The sequence below is a fragment of the Paralichthys olivaceus genome, chromosome 2 (genome assembly GCF_024713975.1).
Source record: "Paralichthys olivaceus isolate ysfri-2021 chromosome 2, ASM2471397v2, whole genome shotgun sequence".
NCBI classification, from domain to species: Eukaryota; Metazoa; Chordata; class Actinopteri; order Pleuronectiformes; family Paralichthyidae; genus Paralichthys; species Paralichthys olivaceus.
In genome coordinates this window covers 16,927,004-16,948,567 of record NC_091094.1, presented here as the reverse complement: position 1 = coordinate 16,948,567, position 21,564 = coordinate 16,927,004, and the positions used below count along the sequence as shown (strand labels likewise).

The following is a 21,564-nucleotide window of genomic DNA, read 5'->3' as shown; positions in this document are numbered from 1 at the left end:
ATGTAAATGTAAATGTATCATATCTGTTCATACGCATTAGTCTCCATTTATACGCCTTTGCAGAAATGACAGTTGGCATGATTAAAATGAAGAAGAAAAGCAGCATTGTTAATTTAGCTTCAACCCATAACATTGCTGGTTTGTTTGAACACTTTATGCTCAGCAAAGGTGCACAGGCAGAAGCAACAAGGGGATCGATACAGTGCAGCATTTGGAAGCTGAAAAACTAATATTTCCCTCTCAGTTGGTGGAGACCAAAGAGAGAGCTAAAAGAGTTTAAAGGGGGAATAGCATGTGGGCCACTTCAGGCCTTCTTGTTGCACTCAGCCTGAAGTGGTCCACTTGTAAAATAGCAAGTGAGCCCAAATATTTCAAAACAAATGTGAGCTTTGGTTTGCAAACATGCTGTGCTTTAGGCCCCGTGTAATCTGGATGTGAAACTAAGGTGGCCCATGTGGTGAATGGGGAATAAGGCTCAAATACCACAAAATAATTTCAGGCCAGCTTTGTCTGACATGCAGTATTGATACGTCTTCATTCCAGATCTGGCAAACTGGAGCAGACCGCCCAAGTGCCTTCACTCCAATGCACGAGGTATGTGGGCTGGGTGACAGCGTGACAGTGTGGGCCAGAGCTGGGCCCAAACTATTTTGTCAAACTGCCATTGCCAAGTGGCCAAACCTGACTTCAGGTGAACGATGATGATGCTGCGCAGCCGCAAGTCAGCGTTGTGTTCAAACACTTGTCTCTGCTTCCAGGTGACCTCACAGAATCTGCACTTTTAAATTGAAATGGGAAAATATCGATATCAGATTTGCCATTTATGAGATGATCATAAAAACCTGGGGGCTCCTGGGGGCCTCGTGTTGTGGGGTCCGGGGGGGGGGGGGGGGGGGGGAGCAAACAAGACAGATATAAGATATAAGAAAACACCTTCAGGTAAAGATAGAGGTGCAGCTGAACAGTGGAAATGTGCACGCGTGCGTACAGAGGGCACTGTGCACACGCCCCTCCCTCCCTCCCTCTCTCTCTCTCTCTCCCTCTCTCTCCCTCTCTCTCCCTCACTTCATTCATTGCTTCACCCTGAGCTGCTGCGTCTCGCTCTCTGTGTCACGCTGGGAAGAAACGGCTTTTAAACGGGGACCATGAGGGGCTCCTGCCGCCCGAGGAACACGAGGGAGCGGGCAGGTAAGGACGCGAACTCCCGCTGAACACACGCTGTTTGAAGTCTCACGTGTGTGTGTGTGTGTGTGTGTGTGTGTGTGTGTGTGTGTGTGTGTGTGTGTGTGTGTGTGTGTGTGTGTGTGTGTGTGTGTGTGTGTGTGTGTGTTGTGGGGCAGCTGTGCTAGCCGAAGTAAACAAGTCTGTGTCACGTAGGCACCGAGGCTTCACAGGAGCTCACTGTGTTTCCTACAGACGGGACTGACTGCGACACGCCGCTGCAGGAAGCACTGGGTGTTTCGGGTTTCACGTAGAGGAGACACGAGTTTGTCACTTTTTTGTGATAGCAGAGTGTGTTTGAGGGAGCTAGCATCTTCTGCTGCTGTTTAGCCTGTGTGCTAATCTAAAGAGGAGGGACAGTGGAGGATGTAAACACGGCGGTGTGTCGCCAAACATCCTACTTTACTGTTGTAGATCAACACAACATGGCTGCTCTGTGTGATGGGTCCAGTGTGATCATGTTGTGGGTGAAGACAACCTGACCCTGACCTCCAGGCTCATGTCCCCGAAACTTTTATTTCCCCAGAGACACTGTGGTTGTCCCTGCAGCTGCAAACATGACCCTTCGGGTAAAGGACAGTATAGTAAAGTATAGGAGCTCCTCACTGGTTATAGCGTTTACACAGTCTATCTGATTGTCACAAATTGTGTCTTATATTTCAATTTTATACATAATGTGTTTCCTACAAGTGAAGTCTGCTTATTATTCACAACATGAAAGACAGATTCACATGCTTCAAATTCCTGGTGTGAGAGGTTTCTATGTTTGCATGCTGTCCCACTACATCTCTATTATTGTGGATGTTCCTCAGTTAATACATTGAGTACTAAACAAGGCATCATGTTCATACCATTGGCATCTGGACCACTAATACTGTGGCCTATATAATCCAAAGACTCAGTTATTATAAGAATAGACTATTATGTAATTCTGTTAGTCATGTAGCCCTGAAGGTTCCATGTTGCAGTGCTGAGCAGACACACTGTGACAGCTTTGACGGATCCGCTCCTGTCGTCTGCATGGAAGTGGTCACAGGCGTTTTTAATGTCTGCAGCTGGAGCTGTTGTGGCAGATGTACAGGGGATGAACGTGGCTCAGTGTTGGTGAGGCAGGAGCTGTGTTGTGTTGTGCTGTGCTGGCTGTGTGCCTGCACACAGAGAGGTGGGGCAGGGGCTGAGCAGAAAAACAGGAAAAACATACGAGTAGGTGACACAGTTGTATGTACATAGGGGCTGGTGTTTTTTATTTTAAGCATGATGGAAAACAAATAACAGCAGATTTGTGTTTTCCTCATTCTGTATGATGCTGCTAACCATTTCTATGCACATTAATCTGCTGTAAATGGAGAAAGCATCAGGACTGCTGTGTATCGAGAGAGCCCCGTGTTTTGATTGCTGCAGAGGGAGAGAAATATGCTTCAGCGGGTGCAGCCGATCCAGATTATAACCCTAAATGCATTTCACAGTATCCGTATACCCCACAGCCCATCATCCACATGCCTCAGACGCTGCCACCTGCTTTTTCTCAATCTTTCTTTCAGCCTCCTGATTCTACTTAATATTTTTTCTATCTCCATCACATCCCTGCTCTATATAATCTCAAGAAATCGGCCCTTCTCCTCCTTATTCACAGACTATCTCTCTCTCTCTTTCTCTCTCTCTCTCTCTATAACTGCACCTCCCTCCCTCGCTTGCTCACTCCCTCCCTCCCTCTGTCTGCTCTCTATCTGGGGGAAAGTTCACCCGCTCGCTCTGAATCTCATTATAGGCTTCAGGCAGAGCTGTAGCCTCTGTGTGTGAGAGAGAGAAAGAGAGAAAGAGAGAGAAAGAGAGAGAGAAAGAGAAAGAGAGAGAGAGAGAGAAAGAGAGAAAGAGAGAGAGAAAGAGAGAAAGAGAGAGAGAAAGAGAGAGAGAGAGAGAGAGAGAGAAATGCAGTAACAGCGAGCTTGCTCAGTGCAATGACGGAGCAGCTGTTTTTTGCATCTGGGAGCATTCAAGGGCAGAGATGATGATGGTATTATTTTTTGTATGTTTTATGAGAACAAATCATGAATCTTCTGTCATGGATAACACAATGGATGCCTATTGATTCTGAATGACAGTATGTACAGTACAATTTAATGCTGAAAAGACTAGTCTGTTAATCATTGCTGCCTGTGTATTTGATGATCACATGAGGATTTAAGTATTTTCTCAAGCATTAGTGTTGAAATGCTCTGTTTGCTGCTTCTCCAACTTGAGGTGTAGTATTTGGATTATTGTAAATTGTAAGATGTCTGACTGCAACATCGCAAATTGAGAAGAGCTTTTTACAGATTGTTCATCGTAATATTAATAGTCAAAATATAACCAGTTATTCAAAACATAATCTGTAGAGCTAATAAAAACCAACAGGCTGAAACACAACAGACCACAGAGGGATTTTATAACCAAATGAACAACGCTGTCCTCATGCCAACTCAAGTTCAGTTGAGGACAGCACATCTTTACAGCCAGGGTACAAAAATCTTCTAGGAAGCTGTTATAGCAACAATCACATATATGAGTGTAATGTTCTGCCTTCAACTTACATTTGGCCATGTGGTGTAGACGGTCAGCAGAAACCTAAATCCTCAGGTCTTGATGTCTTGAGGAGAAAACAAGTCAATGTGCTGGATCAGTATAAATATAGGTGCTACTTATGGTCCCTCTTTTACAGTAAATACACAACATCAGATAAACCAATGCAGTCATGAATCTTCTTGGCACTTGGATGTTAAACATAATTAGGGTCTAATTAGTGTGAACACTTCATCCTCTGGATTTAATATCCTGGGACTTTTCATTTTAAACGCCACTACCCAGATGCATCACACTGTTTTCATGTATATAATTGTTAGTGACATGAATAGGTGACATATTTACCTCCACCTGTCTGTGAGTTAGCAGGATTTTACAAAAACTACAGCACGGATTACCACAGAAGTAGGAAGAAGGGTGTTTATGGATCAGGGAAGAACCCATTTGGGGACGGATGCATTTTTTTTTTTTTTTGATATGATGTTAAGCAACATTTTCATATCACAGAGAATATTTCATGGATCTTGATGGTTAATCATCAGGCATGTTAAGGAGACTGATATCTATGGGTGTGTGAAATTTAGTGCAGATACAAAAAAACTACTGAATTAAAAGTGGTCTCATAAGAGGACTGAGGTATGAACTCTACTGATTTGCCCTTCTAGTTTATCTTTTGGTTATTTGAGTTGGAAAAGCAACAACTTGCAGAGCTCCAAATTGGTTGGAAAATGCAACAAAACATATATTTAAATATATCTAGTGTCATTTTGTTTTGGTGGAGTCAGCCTCACATTAGGTGTAGAGTGAAATGTTAAAACATTGGACTTTAATCAATTATGCAACAACCTTTGCTGTACATTCTGTAGAATCATCCTACCAGTCAAAGTCTCAATGAATAAAAAAGAGAGATATAAACTAGGATGATAATGGCTTTTTGATCATCATGATAAAATAATAGTGAAATACATTGTCAGCTGAGATTTATATCTCTTAGGACTTAGAACTGCCACCTGCCCCACTGTTTCCACATAAACAAATACATTAAGGAAATGATCTGATGTTAATGAGATAAATTCACACACATGAGAATAATGGAGACCATTAATCCTGATGCATCAATGTAAACCTGACACTGATTGATTTATAGAATTTGATTTTGTTTTTTTAATATTTTTTTAATATTGGTTGTTCCTTCAATTATTTATTCTTTATTTTTTTATCAACATCTGAACTTCTAATTTAATTTCAGATCCTGTATTGAAGCAGATTAATCTTAGAGTCATGTTTATTACTGCATTCATTATAATTATTAATAACTTTGACCAACTCGTGTGCAGCAATATGTTTTCTAGTGTGTTTTTGTTTGAGTTGACAGTTAAAACGTGTGTTAATGGGATTACAGTTACAAACTGAGGTTTAGTGTCTTGCTGATGGGATTAGTCCTGTTGACATGCTGACTTACCTCTGGCTGAGTTTACTGTTACACTTGATGCTGAACTGATAACAACTCTGCTAACAGAGTAATTAATGCTCTTTAATGCATCTTTGTCTTAATTGCTTTGTCTGTTTATCTAAATTCAACTGTTATGGTCTTTAAAGATTGGTACACAGTGCCACCTGGTGTCAGATTTTTGACACTACATTAAGGCTGACAAAAAAACGTACTGCTACCAAAGTCATAACAAGTCATCACAAGGGAACACTTATCTTGTTCTTGTCTCTTGTAGAGAGAAATCAGTGATGGACAGGAAATAAGTGTACGTTCTTATGCTTTAATTGAACAGGAGAGCTCATGGAAATCTAAAATAGCAAACACTTTCTTGCACTTGCTTTTTAATTGTAAAGGTCTGTTTGGTTAATAGTTTAAGAGAATCACTTTGGGCTGTGCAGGGCACTCCCATGCTTTTTTTAATAGATTAATACATTACATTTCTACAGATTATTTTCTTAATTCGTTGATAAACATGTTGGCATCGAACACCAGGAAACAGTGAAATATCTCAATTAGAATTAGAGACCAAGATCTATTTTTATTTGAATGTAACCCACTCTCATGTCCTCCAACGACCCGCTGTTGCTCTGCGTTGTGTTGCTTGTTAAATTGCCTATCCTGTGCGGGCGGTTGAGCTCCAAAGGAACGGACAGGGAGACTTGGTAGTTCAGAAATGGTGGCGACAGGTTTTATTTATGGCACATGCGGCTTCTATAAGGCTTAACAGTGCAATCTGTATCACTTTCATGTACTCAGAACGTTTTTAAGCTACCACATTCACTGAAGCCGAAGCTAACACTTAGCAGCTAGTAACTTTTACTGTGTCACATTACACATCGTTATTAACCAGAAACAAAAAGTGCATGTCAACGAAATTATTCAGCAATAAATCCCTTCACAGTGTAAAACATATAATCGTTTCAAAGTGGGCAGTTTTTCAGCTTGAAAACGAATCATATTCATACATCACAGTGACAGCAGCTTGACTTACCTATAAGGGTTAACATTGATTCTGTGAATTGACGCTGAGTTTTGTCACATGTCCTTTAAGTCATTTCATTCATGATATAACCAGATGTGAGTCACAATCAGAAAGTAGTATTATAACATCTACAGCAAGAGATTTACTGATTTTTCTTGTGTTGCTGTGTTTCTTTAAAATAATAACATTTGTGATGATGTATCAGAAATCCAATAGAAATTACATCAAATACAAACAACAAGAGCAGCTGATTTCAATCCTGGATCAAATATTGACATAACAGGGTGTGTGTGTGTGTGTGTGTGTGTGTGTGTGTGTGTGTGTGTGTGTGTGTGTTGGACCTGTTGATGACTTGTATCATTAGAGGGATGTGTGCTTGTGACCCGGGGCCCGTGTGTGGGTCGTGTCGCTGTTGAGGCTGCGATAGTGTTCTTCATAATGCACGCCCTACCTATCCCTGGTCCTCCTCTCCTATTGGCTGCTGGAGCTGTCATCTATTCTCTGATTGGACCAGTCGCCCGCTGCATTCACTGCCCATGTGTGGTGCGCGTGAACCGAACACTTGTTTTTCTTCCATCTGCTTTTTTTCCTGCCTCAGCTCAGTCCTCTGTACGAGGCATTACGGTAACGTGTCATTCCTAGAAACCAAAAGGATGTGGACTTCTCTGGATGCACTGGAAATGTGTTTGTGAAAAGGATTGGAGGAGTTTGAATTTGTCACATCCAAGACATTCAGATAAATGTGAAATATTCACTAGATGTCAAAAAACAGGAAATCTAAAAATGAACACCTATATATTCCCAATTACCTACATTTTGTGAATGTAATCATTTAAAAACTAACTGTTATAAGAGGGACATTTGTCTTTCTTGTTATAAAATTATTTTTTGTAAAAACATTAATCTCAGTTTGTGTCAAACTCTGTGAAACTAACAAGAAACAATTAACAGTGAATAAATACACATATGCTGCACTTTACCTCTTTAGGTGCATTTTGCATTCTTCTTCAGCATGCATGTGAGTAGCATTGGGCTGAAGTTGCCCGTTTGCCCTCTTTGACTGAGCTCTTTTTATCATTATTATTGTGGCTGCATAAATATGAGTTGTCCAATAGTTGCTAAAGTTTGACTGGATTAATTCCTGATATCATCCAGTCATAAAGATTTTTTTCCTTTTTCTTTTTTCCTTTTTTAACATCATCAACACGCTGCACGATGAATGCTGCTGAGGATCTCCTGCTGTGCTTTCACATTTTTCCTCCACAAGACATTTTCTGCAGACTTCATACTTGGGGACTTGCGGTAGAAACTCAGCAGAAAGTGCGGAGCCTCTCACTCGGACATCGTCCTCTCACGTCCAGCCACTCCAGAAAATGTCTGTAGATTATCCGGAGCTCAGTGCATGTCTGATAGCAGCTTTTGGCAGATATCACGATGTATTTGTTATATGATTGTCTGGCATTATATAGATCTTTGCAGAATTGCTCTATAGTAATATTAATGTAATTGTGGGCAATGTATCGTGTCCTACCTTGCGATTCTCACCCTTTACATATGGCATATTTGTATTATTTATATTCCTCTATCAAGTCTGCTGGAGCTAACACTGTAACATGAAATCAAATAATTGCATGAACGTATATGAATTCCTTGAGGTGAGGGGTTAGAACATGTATGAAATAGCAGTTTAATTGAAGTTGCAGTACATCCTGCTCCAGGCCCTTTGTTTGCCCCATCGCTTCGGGTTGCGCATGTTCTCCAGTCGTTACGGTGACGGGGCGCTGCTGTTCCTCAGCTGATCCTCCTTCCCCCCCGCTGCTGAATCTGTCCACCGGGTCTGCAGCCCACCACCTCAGTCAGTGTGTGGCCAGGTCAGGAGGGGGACATCCAGCATGCTGGACAACGAGGACTTCGTGTCGGACGCGTCCCCGCGGGAGCTCACTCAGAACCCGCTGAGGAAGATCTGGATGCCGTGTAAGAACGGCCACATAGCGCAGAGACGGGGTAAGATGCAGCTCGCCGTCAGAGGATGGGACCGGGAGGTGATGCGACGAGTCTCTTCGATTGATCCCTCTCGTGTTTTATCGTTTTCCCGAGCCCGTCTGTCGTTTCACTTCTTTATTTTTCAGTTTTATGACATTTACGCACGGTTGTTTTGGATGTTGCGCACCAACAAACTGCAGAATATTCCTGCCTCTCTTGTTGCATCATGCAGCTCGTTTTTACCTTGGAATCCCACGCACGGAGATCAATCAGAATAGCACTCAGAAATAATTTGAATCCGGCTTGATTGGATTTGACCAAATGACACACTCATCACCCAAACGCATCGAATTACCCAGGACCGCCTCTCTAACATCTAGAGTGCGTGTGTGTGCGTGTGTGTGTGTGAGAGAGAGAGCGTGAGCATGCAGGGAAGTTTTCAGTCTGGACTCCTCTCTCTGCAGCTCTGCAGCTGGTTTTTGCTGAGTCAAGCTCTGACTGTCTCAGCTGCTTTCTTTTTAAAACAAGCTGCAGCCAGCCCAGCCCCGAAGGAGGCACTGACCACTGAACCCTCTTCAACTTGATCTGCAATCTTTTATTTCCTATTGTATATCACTGTCACTATATGTGATGAAGTGTCTCTGAAGACATCGATGTTCTGTCATCCTTGACATCATCCTCATATCTGTGACGAGAGGAATATATCTGAAGAAGGGGTTTTACTTGGAATGGTTTTTGTATAGGCAATAGCTTTACACTTGGAACCAATTCCAACATTAAAAAAAGCACACCAATTTGAAATAATGGCTGCAGAATCTAAAATGCGATTTATGATTGCATTTGACTGTTTTTCCATTGATTGAGGACAGTTTCCATCAAGGCGATAAAATAAAACATCAGTGTAGAGTAATAATTGTTATCCTGACCGACTATATCCTATTGTTTGCCTGCTGTTTATCAGTGCAGCAACAAAAATACAGTAAACTGTAGTGAAGAGCCATACAGGTATACGCACTAACCTACTAGTCCTGACTACATTAGCTATAGAAGCTAATCTTCTCTACTTATATTATTCTCTTGATTTGCATCAAACAAACATGAAACATGGCTCCATGAGTAAGAATCTTCTTCCCATCTACACATGGTGCTGTCACCTGTACATTTAATGTGTATTTTGACTTTTTAGTTAGTTTACCGTTATATACAGTCCATGTTGTCCTCACTGACCACGTCATGACTGCTCATTGACAGTCTCTCACATACACTCAGCCGCTATCACCCTCTGTTGGTGAAAACGAGTATTGCCCTAGTAATGAAGGTGGCGGCAGGTAACCCTAACCCTGCAACAGTGATTTCAGAATAATACTTACTCTGCATGTCCCTCTGGATTTGATAAAATGAACACCTCACCTTCTTCTTCATACCTTCTCATTTCCATCGTCATCTTCTGTTATTTGGTTTATCCTCTTGACATTTCTTCATTTTTTCTCATTCCACTTCAGAACTGGTCTTGAACATGTTTCACAGTCTGTTTTAGTTGTTGTAATTAAAACTACTCTGTCTGGCTGGGATTTTCTGTAGCAATCAAGACAACTCTGCTGAATGGAACAATATCAACATGTTGTGTTGTGACAGGAAACTAACATGAATCATAAGTTTTATAATTTATTCACTCTGTCACTTCTAAGTAAAGTCTAATAAAAGTTTTTGTTTCTGTGTGTCTGCTTCACTTTCAGTATGTATGACAAATTGCCCGACCCTCATTGTGACTGTGGGACTTCCAGCCAGAGGGAAAACTTACATTTCAAAGAAGCTCACTCGCTACTTGAACTGGATCGGTGTGCCAACCAAAGGTAGAAACTGCAGTCTCCAACACACAGACATGGAACAGGGGTTCACTTTATATAAAAGTCAAGCGCAAATGAATTTGAAGAGCTCTATCATTGAACGCAAATTATGTCTGTTTGTAACAGAGTTCAATGTCGGCCAGTATCGGAGGGAGTGTCTGAAGATCTACAAGTCCTTTGAGTTTTTCCGTCCAGACAATGAAGAAGGTTTAAAAATCAGACGGTGAGTCCACATTGATTTCTCTAGCATCAACCTGTGTCCTGCAGGCGAGATCTGCTGGATACAGCCACCGGCCACTCTGATAAACTGTGAAATATATTCAAGTGATCGTACAGTCAGAATACAGTCCAATTTAATCTGGTGATCTTGAGACAACATTGTAGAGCACATTTGAAGTGAGCATAAACCTAATGGAAATTGAATTTGACAAACGTGAAAATCACTGATATTGCCAAAATTGTCTGTTTACCAATCAGATTTGAGATCAGTTTCTGGTATAGGTTCATTGTACTTCCCAAAGTTTTGTACTCACAATACTTTAGGGCAGTGGATGGTCATGAAAATATTTTTTAATTCATTTTTACTTCTTTAAAAAAATACTTTTTATAACTTCTTTAAATTTTGAAGAAGTGGCAAAACTGAGAAACAAAACATGATCATAAAGGATTGTTTGAACATCATTTGTCTTAGATAATAATTTGTCATGTGATGATTTATTTCCCGTCATCGGTGTGAGTCTGTTTATCTTCTTTTCACCACGTCTACCTCTTTGAAGAAATGATTACTTTTCTAAATATTGTAATTTTTGTAAACTGTCAAATGTAAAATTTCTCTCATAATCTTTCCACACATTCTATTTAAAAGGCCTTGAGACTATTACAGCTTGTCTGGCAAAATTCAACAGTAGCTGCAGCTACTCTGTAAACAGTGTTGGACACCCTGAACCTACTGTCTGCTGTGTTTCAACAGTCAGTGTGCGATGGCAGCTCTCAATGATGTTCGGCAGTACCTGAGTGTTGAAGGAGGACAGGTGGCGGTGAGTCCTTGATACTGTCCCTGAAGTCTGCTTGACAAATTGGTCATACAATAATTAAGAATAAATCAGGGCTACATTAGAAATGTTTTTTTCTGCTGTTTCAGGTCTTTGATGCCACAAATACAACGAGAGAGAGAAGAGGAACCATCGTCAAGTTCGCTGAGCAGAACGGGTTCAAGGTATTTTCACTGAGGTTTTTATCTGAGTCATTAGTCTTCTTTACTTAATGTTTAACATATTGTTTTGTCAATGCAGGTGTTTTTTGTGGAGTCGGTGTGTGAGGATCCAGATGTCATTGCACAAAATATAGTTGTAAGTATTGTCTCAAGTTATTCAATCCAGTCTCATTTAAACAATTCTTTAAATCCCTTAAATCAAAGTATATGCAAAATGAGTTTGTCCTTGCATAGGAAACAGCTTCAACTTTTTTGTTGAGGACTGGATAAAAATGAAGACCAGCTGTAGAGGTGCTAATAGGTGGAATATTTAACTTTGAACAAAGTAATGCATGCTGAATTTTAGCTATAATTTATAATACCCATTTTACACCAAAATGAGTTTGTACATGCAGGTTTGCAGGTTTTTGAGTAAAACCACTAAAAGGGGATTTCTTTCCTATTTCCAGTGGAGGAGTTTGCCTTTTCTCATTTTACTCCCTGTTCATGTTCAACATCACAAACGCACCGAAGGCTGGGACGCCCTCTCAACTCGCTGTCTTGCCAAATTAGCAAAATTAATTAATATTCACCAGGTTGAAGCCAATTTAAACCTGTGTCTACTGCTGATGATCAGGGTCAGATGGAAGAGAACAGTGGAGCTCTAGTTCAGATTAGAACAAACTCAACATGACAAAGTGCTAAACGCATCAGACAGCCGACACCCCCTTTTCTCTGCTCACATCCTCTCCCTGTGTTTCCTCTCCTGTAGCAAGTGAAGTTGGGCAGCCCAGACTACATTCACTGCAACAGAGAGGAGGCCGTCGAGGATTTCATGAAGAGAATCAAATGTTACGAGTCGTCCTACCAGCCTCTGGACGAGGCTCTGGACAGGTGAGGACACATAACAACAACAGAGTGGATTTAAATCAGCTCCAAAAGATCACAGATGTGTAACTGGTTTTCCTGCTTCAGGGACCTGTCGTACATAAAGATCATGGACGTGGGCCGTCAATACCTGGTGAACCGTGTTGTCGATCACATCCAGAGTCGAATCGTCTACTACCTTATGAACATCCACATTACGCCACGCTCCATCTACCTGTGTCGTCACGGCGAGAGTGACCTCAACATCAAGGGACGCATCGGAGGAGACTCTGGTTTGTCTAACAGAGGAAAAGAGGTGTGTGTTTGTGTTTGTATTTAAAACCTGAGTTTTCATTGGATAGATATAGTTTATACAAGGGTCTTGATTTCTAGTTTGCCAGAAGTCTGAGGAAATTCATCCAGGAGCAGTACATCAAAGATCTGAAGGTGTGGACCAGCCAGATGAAGAGGACAATCCAGACGGCAGAGTGCCTTGGAGTGCCATACGAACAGTGGAAGTCTCTCAACGAAATAGATGCCGTACGTTGATTTCTATATTTGTGAAGTGAATACAGCAGCACATGTTAAACATTTATCTTCTTGAGCTAAACACATCTTCCTTCTTTCAGGGCGTGTGTGAGGAAATGAGGTACGAAGAGATTCAGGAGCATTTCCCCCTGGAGTTCGCACTGAGAGACCAAGACAAGTACCGCTACCGCTATCCTAAAGGAGAGGTGAGAGTGGGATTCTTCCACATGTCTCATCCTTGTTGTTTGGAGGACTTCCTGTCCTCATGACTGTGTTTGACGTGTCTGTGATTTTCAGTCGTATGAAGACCTGGTGCAGCGACTGGAGCCGGTGATCATGGAGTTGGAGAGACAAGAGAACATTCTGGTGATTTGTCACCAGGCAGTGATGCGCTGTCTTCTCGCATATTTCCTGGACAAGTCTGCAGGTATGAAGGACTTGGAGTTGATGGACAAAAGCTTTTATTTTGCCAATTTAGAATATATACTGTATTAGGCTGGTTTTTAAAGCAACACTATGCAACATTTTTCCCTCACAATAGCAGCTTCAAATTGAGTTTCATGGTACACTGACTTGGAATGGGGAGATTTGTTCTGCTTTCATTCCCACGCCTCATCCTGAACACATGTTCTTGCTCTATGTAACTTTGGTAAGATCTCCTGCAAGAATCAGGTCCAGTAAGTTTAAGAGTGAAGCCAAACTATCAAAAGTCAAAAGACTGAGAAGTCATTAAAAATCTGTCCTTCAACTCTGATATTCAGTGAGGAAACTTTAAATATGAAGAATTCTAAACAGAGTTTGGTGGATTTCTTAGCATTTGTTGTCAGTTGTGTTTTCAGTTCAGTGAGTGGGACTATGCAGTCAGAGCTCCAGTCATCATATCCATTGATAGGCTTTGTTTTTTCTCTCTACATGAAAACCTCATTAGCACATGTGTGGCTGCAGGAGGCGCTGTTCCTTATTTTGTTTCAGTTTTAATTTGCAACATATTGAAAGTGAAAATATGTTTCACACACTGACCTCGAAACTTCATGTCTCTGTCTCCACAGATGAGTTGCCTTATCTTAAGTGCCCTTTGCACTCTGTATTGAAGTTGACCCCCATGGCCTACGGTAAGTTATACCATTTTTATTCTCAGCTTATATCATGTATTTACTATAAATTCACTACTATTGTTTAGCAGTAACATCTTGTAGTTCTATCTTGCTTATAACAAAAACAAAATGAGGATTTATCTCCCGTGTATATTGCTGCTGTGAAGATTGATTTATTACACAACAAAATAAACAGCACAGCGTCATATGCAATATTTTCCTATCGTCACATGACGTCCGATTGTCAGATGGCACAAACCCAACTGGATCTAACTTTTGAGCCTTTTCCTTGTTTGTCCTCACTCAGGATGTAAAGTGGAGCCTGTCTATTTAAGCGTGGACGCTGTGAACACCCACAGAGACAGACCAGAGGTAGGTATCCCAGGCAGCACACAAATGTCTGTCAGCAGACGATGTAAACAGGTTGAATCCACCTCAGGGGTTTCACCTCAAGTTCAAGACAACATCCTCTGCGATCTGCGACTGAGTCAGGACGTCGTCTCAGAACACGCTGTGTGTTTAGAAGCAGTGTGAAACGTGATCTCTGGAGAGACACAATGTGTCTTCCGCACTTTTCTTCATCTCCCTCCTGAAACACGCAGACCAGCCGTGGATCCATCCCTCTCTTCTGATCGCATGAGAATTTAAATCTTTCACAATAAGGAGGCTGTGCTCGGTCTCCAGGAGATTCATGATGATAACCATGACAACCGTGACATCGCTTAACATTGACACTCCTACCTCCACCATGACCTCTGGTTTCATTTTCGTCAGAAATGAATGTTACAATACTGTTATGTACTGATATATATACTGATACTTTTGTTTGATTTTTACATATTGGTGGGAACGACATGGACTCCACTTCCAGGATAAAACACTCCGCTGTGTGTGTGTGTGTGTGTGTGTGTGTGTGTGTGTGTGTGTGTGTGTGTGTGTGTGTGCGTGTGCGTGCGTGCGTGTGTGTGAACCTACATTTGTGAGGAGTTTGAATTTCAGATCTTGGCTGGTCCTCATCATAAGTGCCGTTTGCATGGACAGTGCATGCTCTGCTGCGACGTCACAGTCAGACTTTCAGTTTGAGTTTGGTGGTTAAGATTAGAGGTGGGGCTGGGGTCACACATTGAGCTCTGATTATCTGGATTAAGATATGAAGTGCATTAGTTCTCTACAAGTGTAGAGGACGTGTGGTGGAACAATCTGAATGAAAACATGAGAACAATCACATTACTCATTGTTTTTAATTCTGATATACATTTCTTTTCCAAATCATGAATTCTTCCCTGATTGTATTTACAGTTGTTTCCATGTATGCTATATAACCTGACTGACTTTATACTTGTGTGTAAAACAAATACATTTAACCTCAATATATATTTTGCTGCATATAAGCTGCAGCAAAATTTCATTCTCTTGTTTTTAAGGTTTGTTTCCTGTTTAAAAATGAAGGATAATCTGTGATGTCCTGTCTGAATTTTCAGTTTTTCTACGTCATTTATTATGAAATCAGTAATTTTTAGGTTGCTGGTGAAAACATTTATATTATTTGATCAAATGAAACGTTTTTCTTTATTTTTGTGTTTGTCAAGGTTTATTCATTGTGAATATAAATGTCCAAATTGAAAAAAAAATCACTCTTCTGTTCATTTTTCTGGTGGAAACATCAGTGTTCAGTTTTTGTCAAACGTTAACTGCACTCAAGTCATGACTGTGTCTAGAACATGTGCACAATCACAGAACACATTTCAAAAGTGATCTGAGTTTGATCTTAATGATTCGTCTCAGTAAAACCTTTAAGGACTAGTTTGTAAAAAGATCATTGGAGCAAAAACTGGATTCAATTAAGACATTTTTAAGTAATATACAATTTCTAAAAAGCGAAAATTGAAGACACTAAAACATGATCATTCCTCGGCCATAAACACAAAGTTTGTGTCCATGTGAACCAAGAAGTAAGTTGAAATGAACATTAATTGATATCCATTCGATTTGTCCAATTCAGACCATGAATTCCCTTCTGATAAACTTTAAATACATTTTTATTCAAACAGTTGTTTTAACCATCACACAGTTAAACATGTGTGGAAGGAAACCTTCAGGGTTCAGTTCTTAATTACATCAAGCAGAACCTGTTTCATGGTTCATGTGGGCAAGTGACTACTATCGAGACAGATGAACTGCTCCCCACAGTCACATGCTCACATGTATTTCTTCTTTTGAAAATGTCTGATTTGTCATTTAGATGAATATGAGGTTTATTTTTAATGTCTACTACTCAAAAAGGTTCAAACTGATTATCACAGCACACCTTGTGGGTCTGATTTATAGACACCTTAACTTTCCTGAATGACCCAAATGCTGCGCGATTTCTGGCTGTTTCTCACCATATGCTTTATTTTTGATTTTTGATTTACTGAATGATTAATTAGTATAGGCTGTGACGCTGTAGCGTATCTCTGTAGAGTCTGGCTTTTATTTATTTTTTCTGTCCTTTGTGATTATTGTCTTTTATGTTTGTATTGTATGTCCCGGTTTTTTTTCTGTGAAGTTAAATATATATTTTAAAAAAAAGTATTTTCAGTCCAGACACAGTGACTATCAGATGAATAAATTACTATCTTGAGTCTTTCTACTCACAATAGCTTTTCATCTAGGGATTTCTCTGTGAAAAGAATTGAATTTATATGATAAGTAATGTGGGACTATAACTCAGTCCTCTCTTCTGTTGTGGCTCTTTCAGAATGTGAACGTGCAGCGCAGCACTGAGGACGCTCTGCTAACGGTCCCGGCTCACTTCTGATCTCCTGCACTTCCTGTTACTGCTGAGACCTCGTCCGACTGCAGCAGCTTCGTCACTGATCCGGAGAAATGAACATCTCCCCAGACTCCAACTATAAAGCACTTTGAGTAAATACAATCCATTTTTATACATCTGTTTGTTGTGAACTGTGTGAACGCCAATATTTTTGATATGTAGGTCTGTTGTCATTGTAAGATTCCCTTCACTTTCTCCGTCGTTTCTGATGGATTATATTTAACATCCAGTGTATATTGTGCTCTGTGTACATCGCCAGGTGCTTTCTGTTTGTTTAGATGTTTTCCTTGTATGAAGAACATATATCATGACCCCAAAAAAAAATTATGAGGAGACTAGAGTTACTTCAGTTTAAACACTTCTGACCAATGTCCTTAAACCCTGACTGTTGTGAAACTTTTCAAAAGACACAAATGAACATTTAAATTTTTGTAAAACAAGAACTTTCTTTCCCTGGTTATTGATTTGTAGTTTAGAAAGAACCAGCTCATGGGTTGAGTTTGCCTGCTTTGATTTCAGATGATAAAAACAATGTTTCAAAAAACATTCCAGAGGTGCTGAAAAAAGAAAATCAACTTATAAAGTGGCACTAGCATTATAAATGCAACACTTTTTTTGTCAAAGGTGCAATGTATAGTATATTTAAGTAGGAATCTTTTTGTTATGTTGCAGAAGTGCATAGAGGAAATGTTTGCTTTATCAATATACACCCATTATGACAATGCAAAAATAGATTTATTAAAAATGGAAAAACTAAATTATCACATTTACACAAGTTCTTAGACCTTTTGCTGTAACGAGTGAAGTTTAGCTTCACCTTAGGCCCTTCTCACACATTTGCTCAGTTCGGCAGCCTGTTCTATGAAGAGTCCTAGCTGTTTTAACTTCACCATTTAAGAGTGATGAAGACAACTTGGCTCTTGGAAAATCTTCCAAGATTAACAACAGTAGATTTTTTGGAGGGAAACCATTTCCACATCTGTGCCTCAACACACTCCTGTCTCTGAGCTCTGCATCTCCTCGACCTTTGCTTGTCAGCTGTGATCTGAGACGAGTGTGTGTGCACGTCCAACAATTGAATCAGAATCAAATCAAGGTGTCACTTCAATGTGATATTTCAGTTTTTACTTTTTAGTGGATTTGCAAACTTTTAAAATTGCTCTGTCATGTGGTTTTGAGTCTAGATTGAAGGAAGAAAATAATTTGTATTCAGCATGAGGCTGCGACAAAACAAAATATGTAGTGAAGGAGTGGTGAACTTTCTGAATGCCCTGCAGCTCCTGCTCTGTAATTCAAACAGACTTCAGAAAAGGGACTTTATTAGGTTTCAGTCTTTAAGAACTAAGGTAAAAGTTCTATCAGAAATCTTCAGTCATAAGTGTGACACTAAAAAAGACACTACATGACTGATAAATAATTCTATCACAACAAGTACCTGGTTGTATTTGGAGTATAAAATAAGGTACAGTGCAAACTGTACATGCATGTTTGTTTGATGTAAGTTTTGTGTGAAAGTTAACATGTAATATATTTTGTCTTTTTTGAAAACTGTACAATTTCTGTAATATTATACATTTGATATTGTATATAACAGAAAAAGATTCTAAATGCCTTGTTTGTTGTCAGCCGTCACGATCTCGATGAACCAGCGATGTTTTGGGAGTGAGACCGAGCTGCTGTTCATAAAACCCCAACAGATAAATAAAAGAAATCACTAAAATACAAAGAATAATGTTTTTATTTATCTTCACCGCAAACATTTCAGTTTAGTTTAATGGTCCATCAACAATAGGATCTACTCTGTGTACTAACACAAGGAACGTATACTGGTTGATTGTTTTCATGTCGTAACAAAACAGCAAAATGAAATGTGCATACTTGTCTGTGTATGTATAAAAATGTAAATAATAATTTCCATATTACCCTGTGCTCATTAATACTGATTCTTGTTTAAGGACCTGCCCTGACACATCCAAATGTTCTAAAAGGAAATTCAGAAATTCATGTCTGGTGTAAATATTCATTATGTACAAATGTCAATATTTCTGAGCACAGGGGCTTTTTAAGGTTTACGGGCAAAACCCTATTGGCCAGTACATATTTACCGTACATCTTATATTTCTGAACGTCTCTCTGCGTTTTGTCTCGTCTCTGCCCTGTGATGTGAACGCTCCAAAGTGACGGCCAAGATTGCAAAAAGAATGTATTCCTCAGTTTCAGAACTGCAAGAGCAAAACAAAAACAACATCTGAGCTACAAAACATCTCTCTTCAACAAACCAGAAATACATTAAGATTTTATCTGAATCATAACACACCATACTAAGCTTTTATTGATAATAAAACATTGAAGTAATAAGCAGTAAACTGAACACAATCAGAAACAATATTTAATAGTTTGTCATCCTAATATGAAATATAATGCAAAAACAAATCATTCATCTACTAAATAAAAATGTAGACAAGTCACACTTACGTTTTTGAGGAACTCCTCAGCGACGATACGAGCTCTAGCGTTGACTGACAGCTTCATTTCACTGATCTCTTTGTCAATTTCCTCCATGAAATGAATGACAAAGTCCACCAGTTTATGTTTGTACATTTGCTCCGTGTGGAAGTTGGTGATTAGAAAACTGATGTCGTACCCCTGTGTAGAAAAAGAAAAGAGATGGATGTAAAGAGAGGATCTGGTCCTGTCTTCACTTGTAGGTGTTTAACTGACACACATAATTCAGGATGCCATCAGAAGAGTGTGGATAGCTGACCTGAGCCCATCAGGACCCTGTATATCCAAACTGACCCCAGGGCCGGGCTCGGAGATTCGGGTTTGTCATGTTGGCTGGGCTATTCTATGCTGCTATAATGGGAGAGCTGTGTGTGTGTATCAGGCTACTCATCCGAAACCCTTCATCCATTTCCCTCCAAACTTTCCCTGAACAATGTTCAGGTTTTCTTTTCATTTCATTTTTAAGTAAAATAGATACTCTGCCATTTAACTTTTAACTTTCCAAACCTTTATTTTGAAAATCAATCTTTTACTCTGAAATCCCTAACTATTAGGTACCAGAAATAGAAGATGACACAGACAACAAACAGCATTCAAAGACATCAACTACACACATGAAAATGTGTTAAACCGAGTCTCTAATTCAAACAAATACTTGTTCTGGGCATTTCCTATGTATTTATTAATGATAAAACATATGTTGACATTTCTGGCTCAAAGATTAAATACCATCCATCATTATTTAAACATAACACTCGGTTTAGTTTCTGCTGCCTCTGCTAACTAAGATATTCAAGAGGCATTCAAGGGCTCTAACTAATCAAGATCGTTCAACTTGATCAAATGAAAACAATGTCAAACTAAATGACTTCAGGATATTTAGGGCTCATCATATGTATGCAGTATTTGTGAGCACCCTGTTTCAACCCCCACTTACCTCCACGGGTTTCCTCCTGAGGATGAAGAAGTTCTCTGCTCTCATCATCATGAAACGCATGAACTTATGGCACAGAATCTTCTCGATCTCATCTGCCTAAAGCAGCAGATAGAGGGAAATAGTTGTCAGTCGTCGCCATTTAAATCTGATCCTTTATCAGTGTAACCATCAGTTTGGAGCCCGACCGACCTGCTTGACAGCGATGCTGACTCTGACGGAGTTGATGGAGCCCTCGATCAGAACCTTCTCCTTGTCGTTGCGGCTGATGATCACTGGCTGGAGCAGCAGTTCTTTACTGCTCCTACAGGAGGAATGAAACACATACTCTTACTATTGGTTTTGTAAATCTTGTACTTTGTTTCAAAGCCGTGAAGTCAGGCTCACCGCACTTCCACTTCTGGCTTGTTGTGTCTCTCCACCACTTGTGATGAGAAATTCTCCAGACAGAGGGCGGCCTGCAGGGTGGCGCGCACTGCATTGAGGTATGGTCGCAGGGTGGCCGTCTGAGGAGGAGCACAAGAGAAAGATTCCTCAAAGAGAGCGACTCTGAATCCACAGACTGACTGGAGAATTGTTTCAGATCACACACTTCCTCCCTGGTTACACTGATTACAATCTGGCTTTGGTCTGAACCCAGAAGGGGCGACTGCTCGCTCATGTTCATGATCTGCACATGACAACCAGCCATTCATCCGAAGCTTCTTCATATTTAATCTCTGTGTGAACGTTTTAATGTGTCATGTTCTGTCACTGCCTCATGAAGCTGAGTGCAGCTGGTTGAGATGCTGAGGAGCAGACCTCCGTCCAAGTGCATTAAAATCCATCATAGTCGTAAACATCACACTGAACAACATCTCACTATAACTCCACCACCGACACTCACACGTCTGATCGCTTCTGTGACGCTGGATTGTTCTGTTCTCGTTTGTTTTCTCTGAGCTAACGTTAGCCTGTTAGCTAGCTTAGCTAGAAGAGGTGAAACCTCTGGAGGAAAAGAACGCGCAGCGCCGCTCTACCCGGATGTGATGTTAGTCGAGGAGCTGTAACAGTTTAACATCGATCAGGTTTCGTGTTAAAACATATTAAACTCAGTATCAATCTGTAGTTTCTCTCACCATTTCTCTGTAGGAGCTGAGCAGCTAAAGGCGGAAGTATCTTCACTTGTCAGAACACCGGAAGTCCGCTCTGCCTCTACCGAGCTGCTGCGGCTCTGTCATCGATCTCAAAGATAATGTCAACAACAAAACGTATACTCTCAATAAATATGATCGATCTTCAGTTCAGCTATATGTTAGCTATAGTGACATGTTACAGGCACAACAACAGCAGCTCCTGCGCTGTTCAACATGTGATTCAAAGTGAAACGTGTGAAACCTCCTGTAGAAATATTTGTTTAACAGGTTTCTGCCATTTTACTTTGAGTTTCTGATGATGGGATGGGAGAAGGCTGTCTTTCAGTGACGTGTTCGAATTAAGGCCCACATATGTTTTTATCCTGATTTTATTTGAGTGTTGATTTCTCTAGTTTTCACATATCATGGG

At 40.3% G+C, this 21,564-nt stretch overlaps 2 protein-coding genes across 6 annotated transcripts; one reads left to right on the top strand and one right to left on the bottom strand.

Annotated features, from left to right (window-relative positions):
- Positions 1-1,036: 1,036 nt before the first annotated feature.
- pfkfb4b (6-phosphofructo-2-kinase/fructose-2,6-biphosphatase 4b) lies at positions 1,037-18,300 on the top strand. Of its 4 annotated transcripts, none has more exons than XM_020086798.2 (14): positions 1,037-1,188; positions 9,974-10,090; positions 10,211-10,307; positions 11,055-11,121; positions 11,226-11,300; positions 11,377-11,433; positions 12,049-12,170; positions 12,252-12,459; positions 12,537-12,683; positions 12,773-12,877; positions 12,969-13,098; positions 13,721-13,783; positions 14,073-14,137; positions 16,506-18,300. In XM_020086798.2, the coding sequence occupies exons 1-14, from the start codon at positions 1,146-1,148 to the stop codon at positions 16,563-16,565; spliced, it is 1,356 nt and encodes a 451-aa protein (XP_019942357.1). In that variant the 5' UTR covers positions 1,037-1,145; the 3' UTR covers positions 16,566-18,300. The 4 variants fall into 4 exon arrangements, with proteins under 4 accessions (XP_019942357.1, XP_019942355.1, XP_019942356.1 ...); XM_020086797.2 differs by lacking the exon at positions 1,037-1,188 and adding an exon at positions 7,799-8,258; XM_020086796.2 differs by lacking the exon at positions 16,506-18,300 and having other exon boundaries at positions 14,073-14,728.
- Positions 18,301-21,471, bottom strand: arpc4 (actin related protein 2/3 complex, subunit 4). Of its 2 annotated transcripts, none has more exons than XM_020086799.2 (6): positions 21,138-21,471; positions 20,407-20,525; positions 20,212-20,323; positions 20,023-20,118; positions 19,056-19,226; positions 18,301-18,802 (listed from the first exon to the last, which is right to left on the bottom strand). In XM_020086799.2, the coding sequence occupies exons 1-6, from the start codon at positions 21,138-21,140 to the stop codon at positions 18,797-18,799; spliced, it is 507 nt and encodes a 168-aa protein (XP_019942358.1). In that variant the 5' UTR covers positions 21,141-21,471; the 3' UTR covers positions 18,301-18,796. The 2 variants fall into 2 exon arrangements, with proteins under 2 accessions (XP_019942358.1, XP_069373142.1); XM_069517041.1 differs by lacking the exon at positions 21,138-21,471 and adding an exon at positions 20,906-21,063.
- Positions 21,472-21,564: the final 93 nt, after the last annotated feature.

Excerpts from the sequence above, each read along its gene's own strand:
- arpc4 (XM_020086799.2), bottom strand. Across the intron at positions 20,119-20,211 it reads TCAGCATCGCTGTCAAGCAG|GCAGATGAGATCGAGAAGAT; the intron begins GTCGGTCGGGCT and ends CTGCTGCTTTAG. Across the intron at positions 19,227-20,022 it reads TCAGGAGGAAACCCGTGGAG|GGGTACGACATCAGTTTTCT; the intron begins GTAAGTGGGGGT and ends TTTTCTACACAG.
- pfkfb4b (XM_020086795.2), top strand. The coding sequence starts at position 8,147 with ATGCTGGACAACGAGGACTTCGTGTCGGACGCGTCCCCGCGGGAGCTC. Across the intron at positions 10,308-11,054 it reads GAAGGTTTAAAAATCAGACG|TCAGTGTGCGATGGCAGCTC; the intron begins GTGAGTCCACAT and ends GTGTTTCAACAG. Across the intron at positions 12,684-12,772 it reads CTCTCAACGAAATAGATGCC|GGCGTGTGTGAGGAAATGAG; the intron begins GTACGTTGATTT and ends TCCTTCTTTCAG.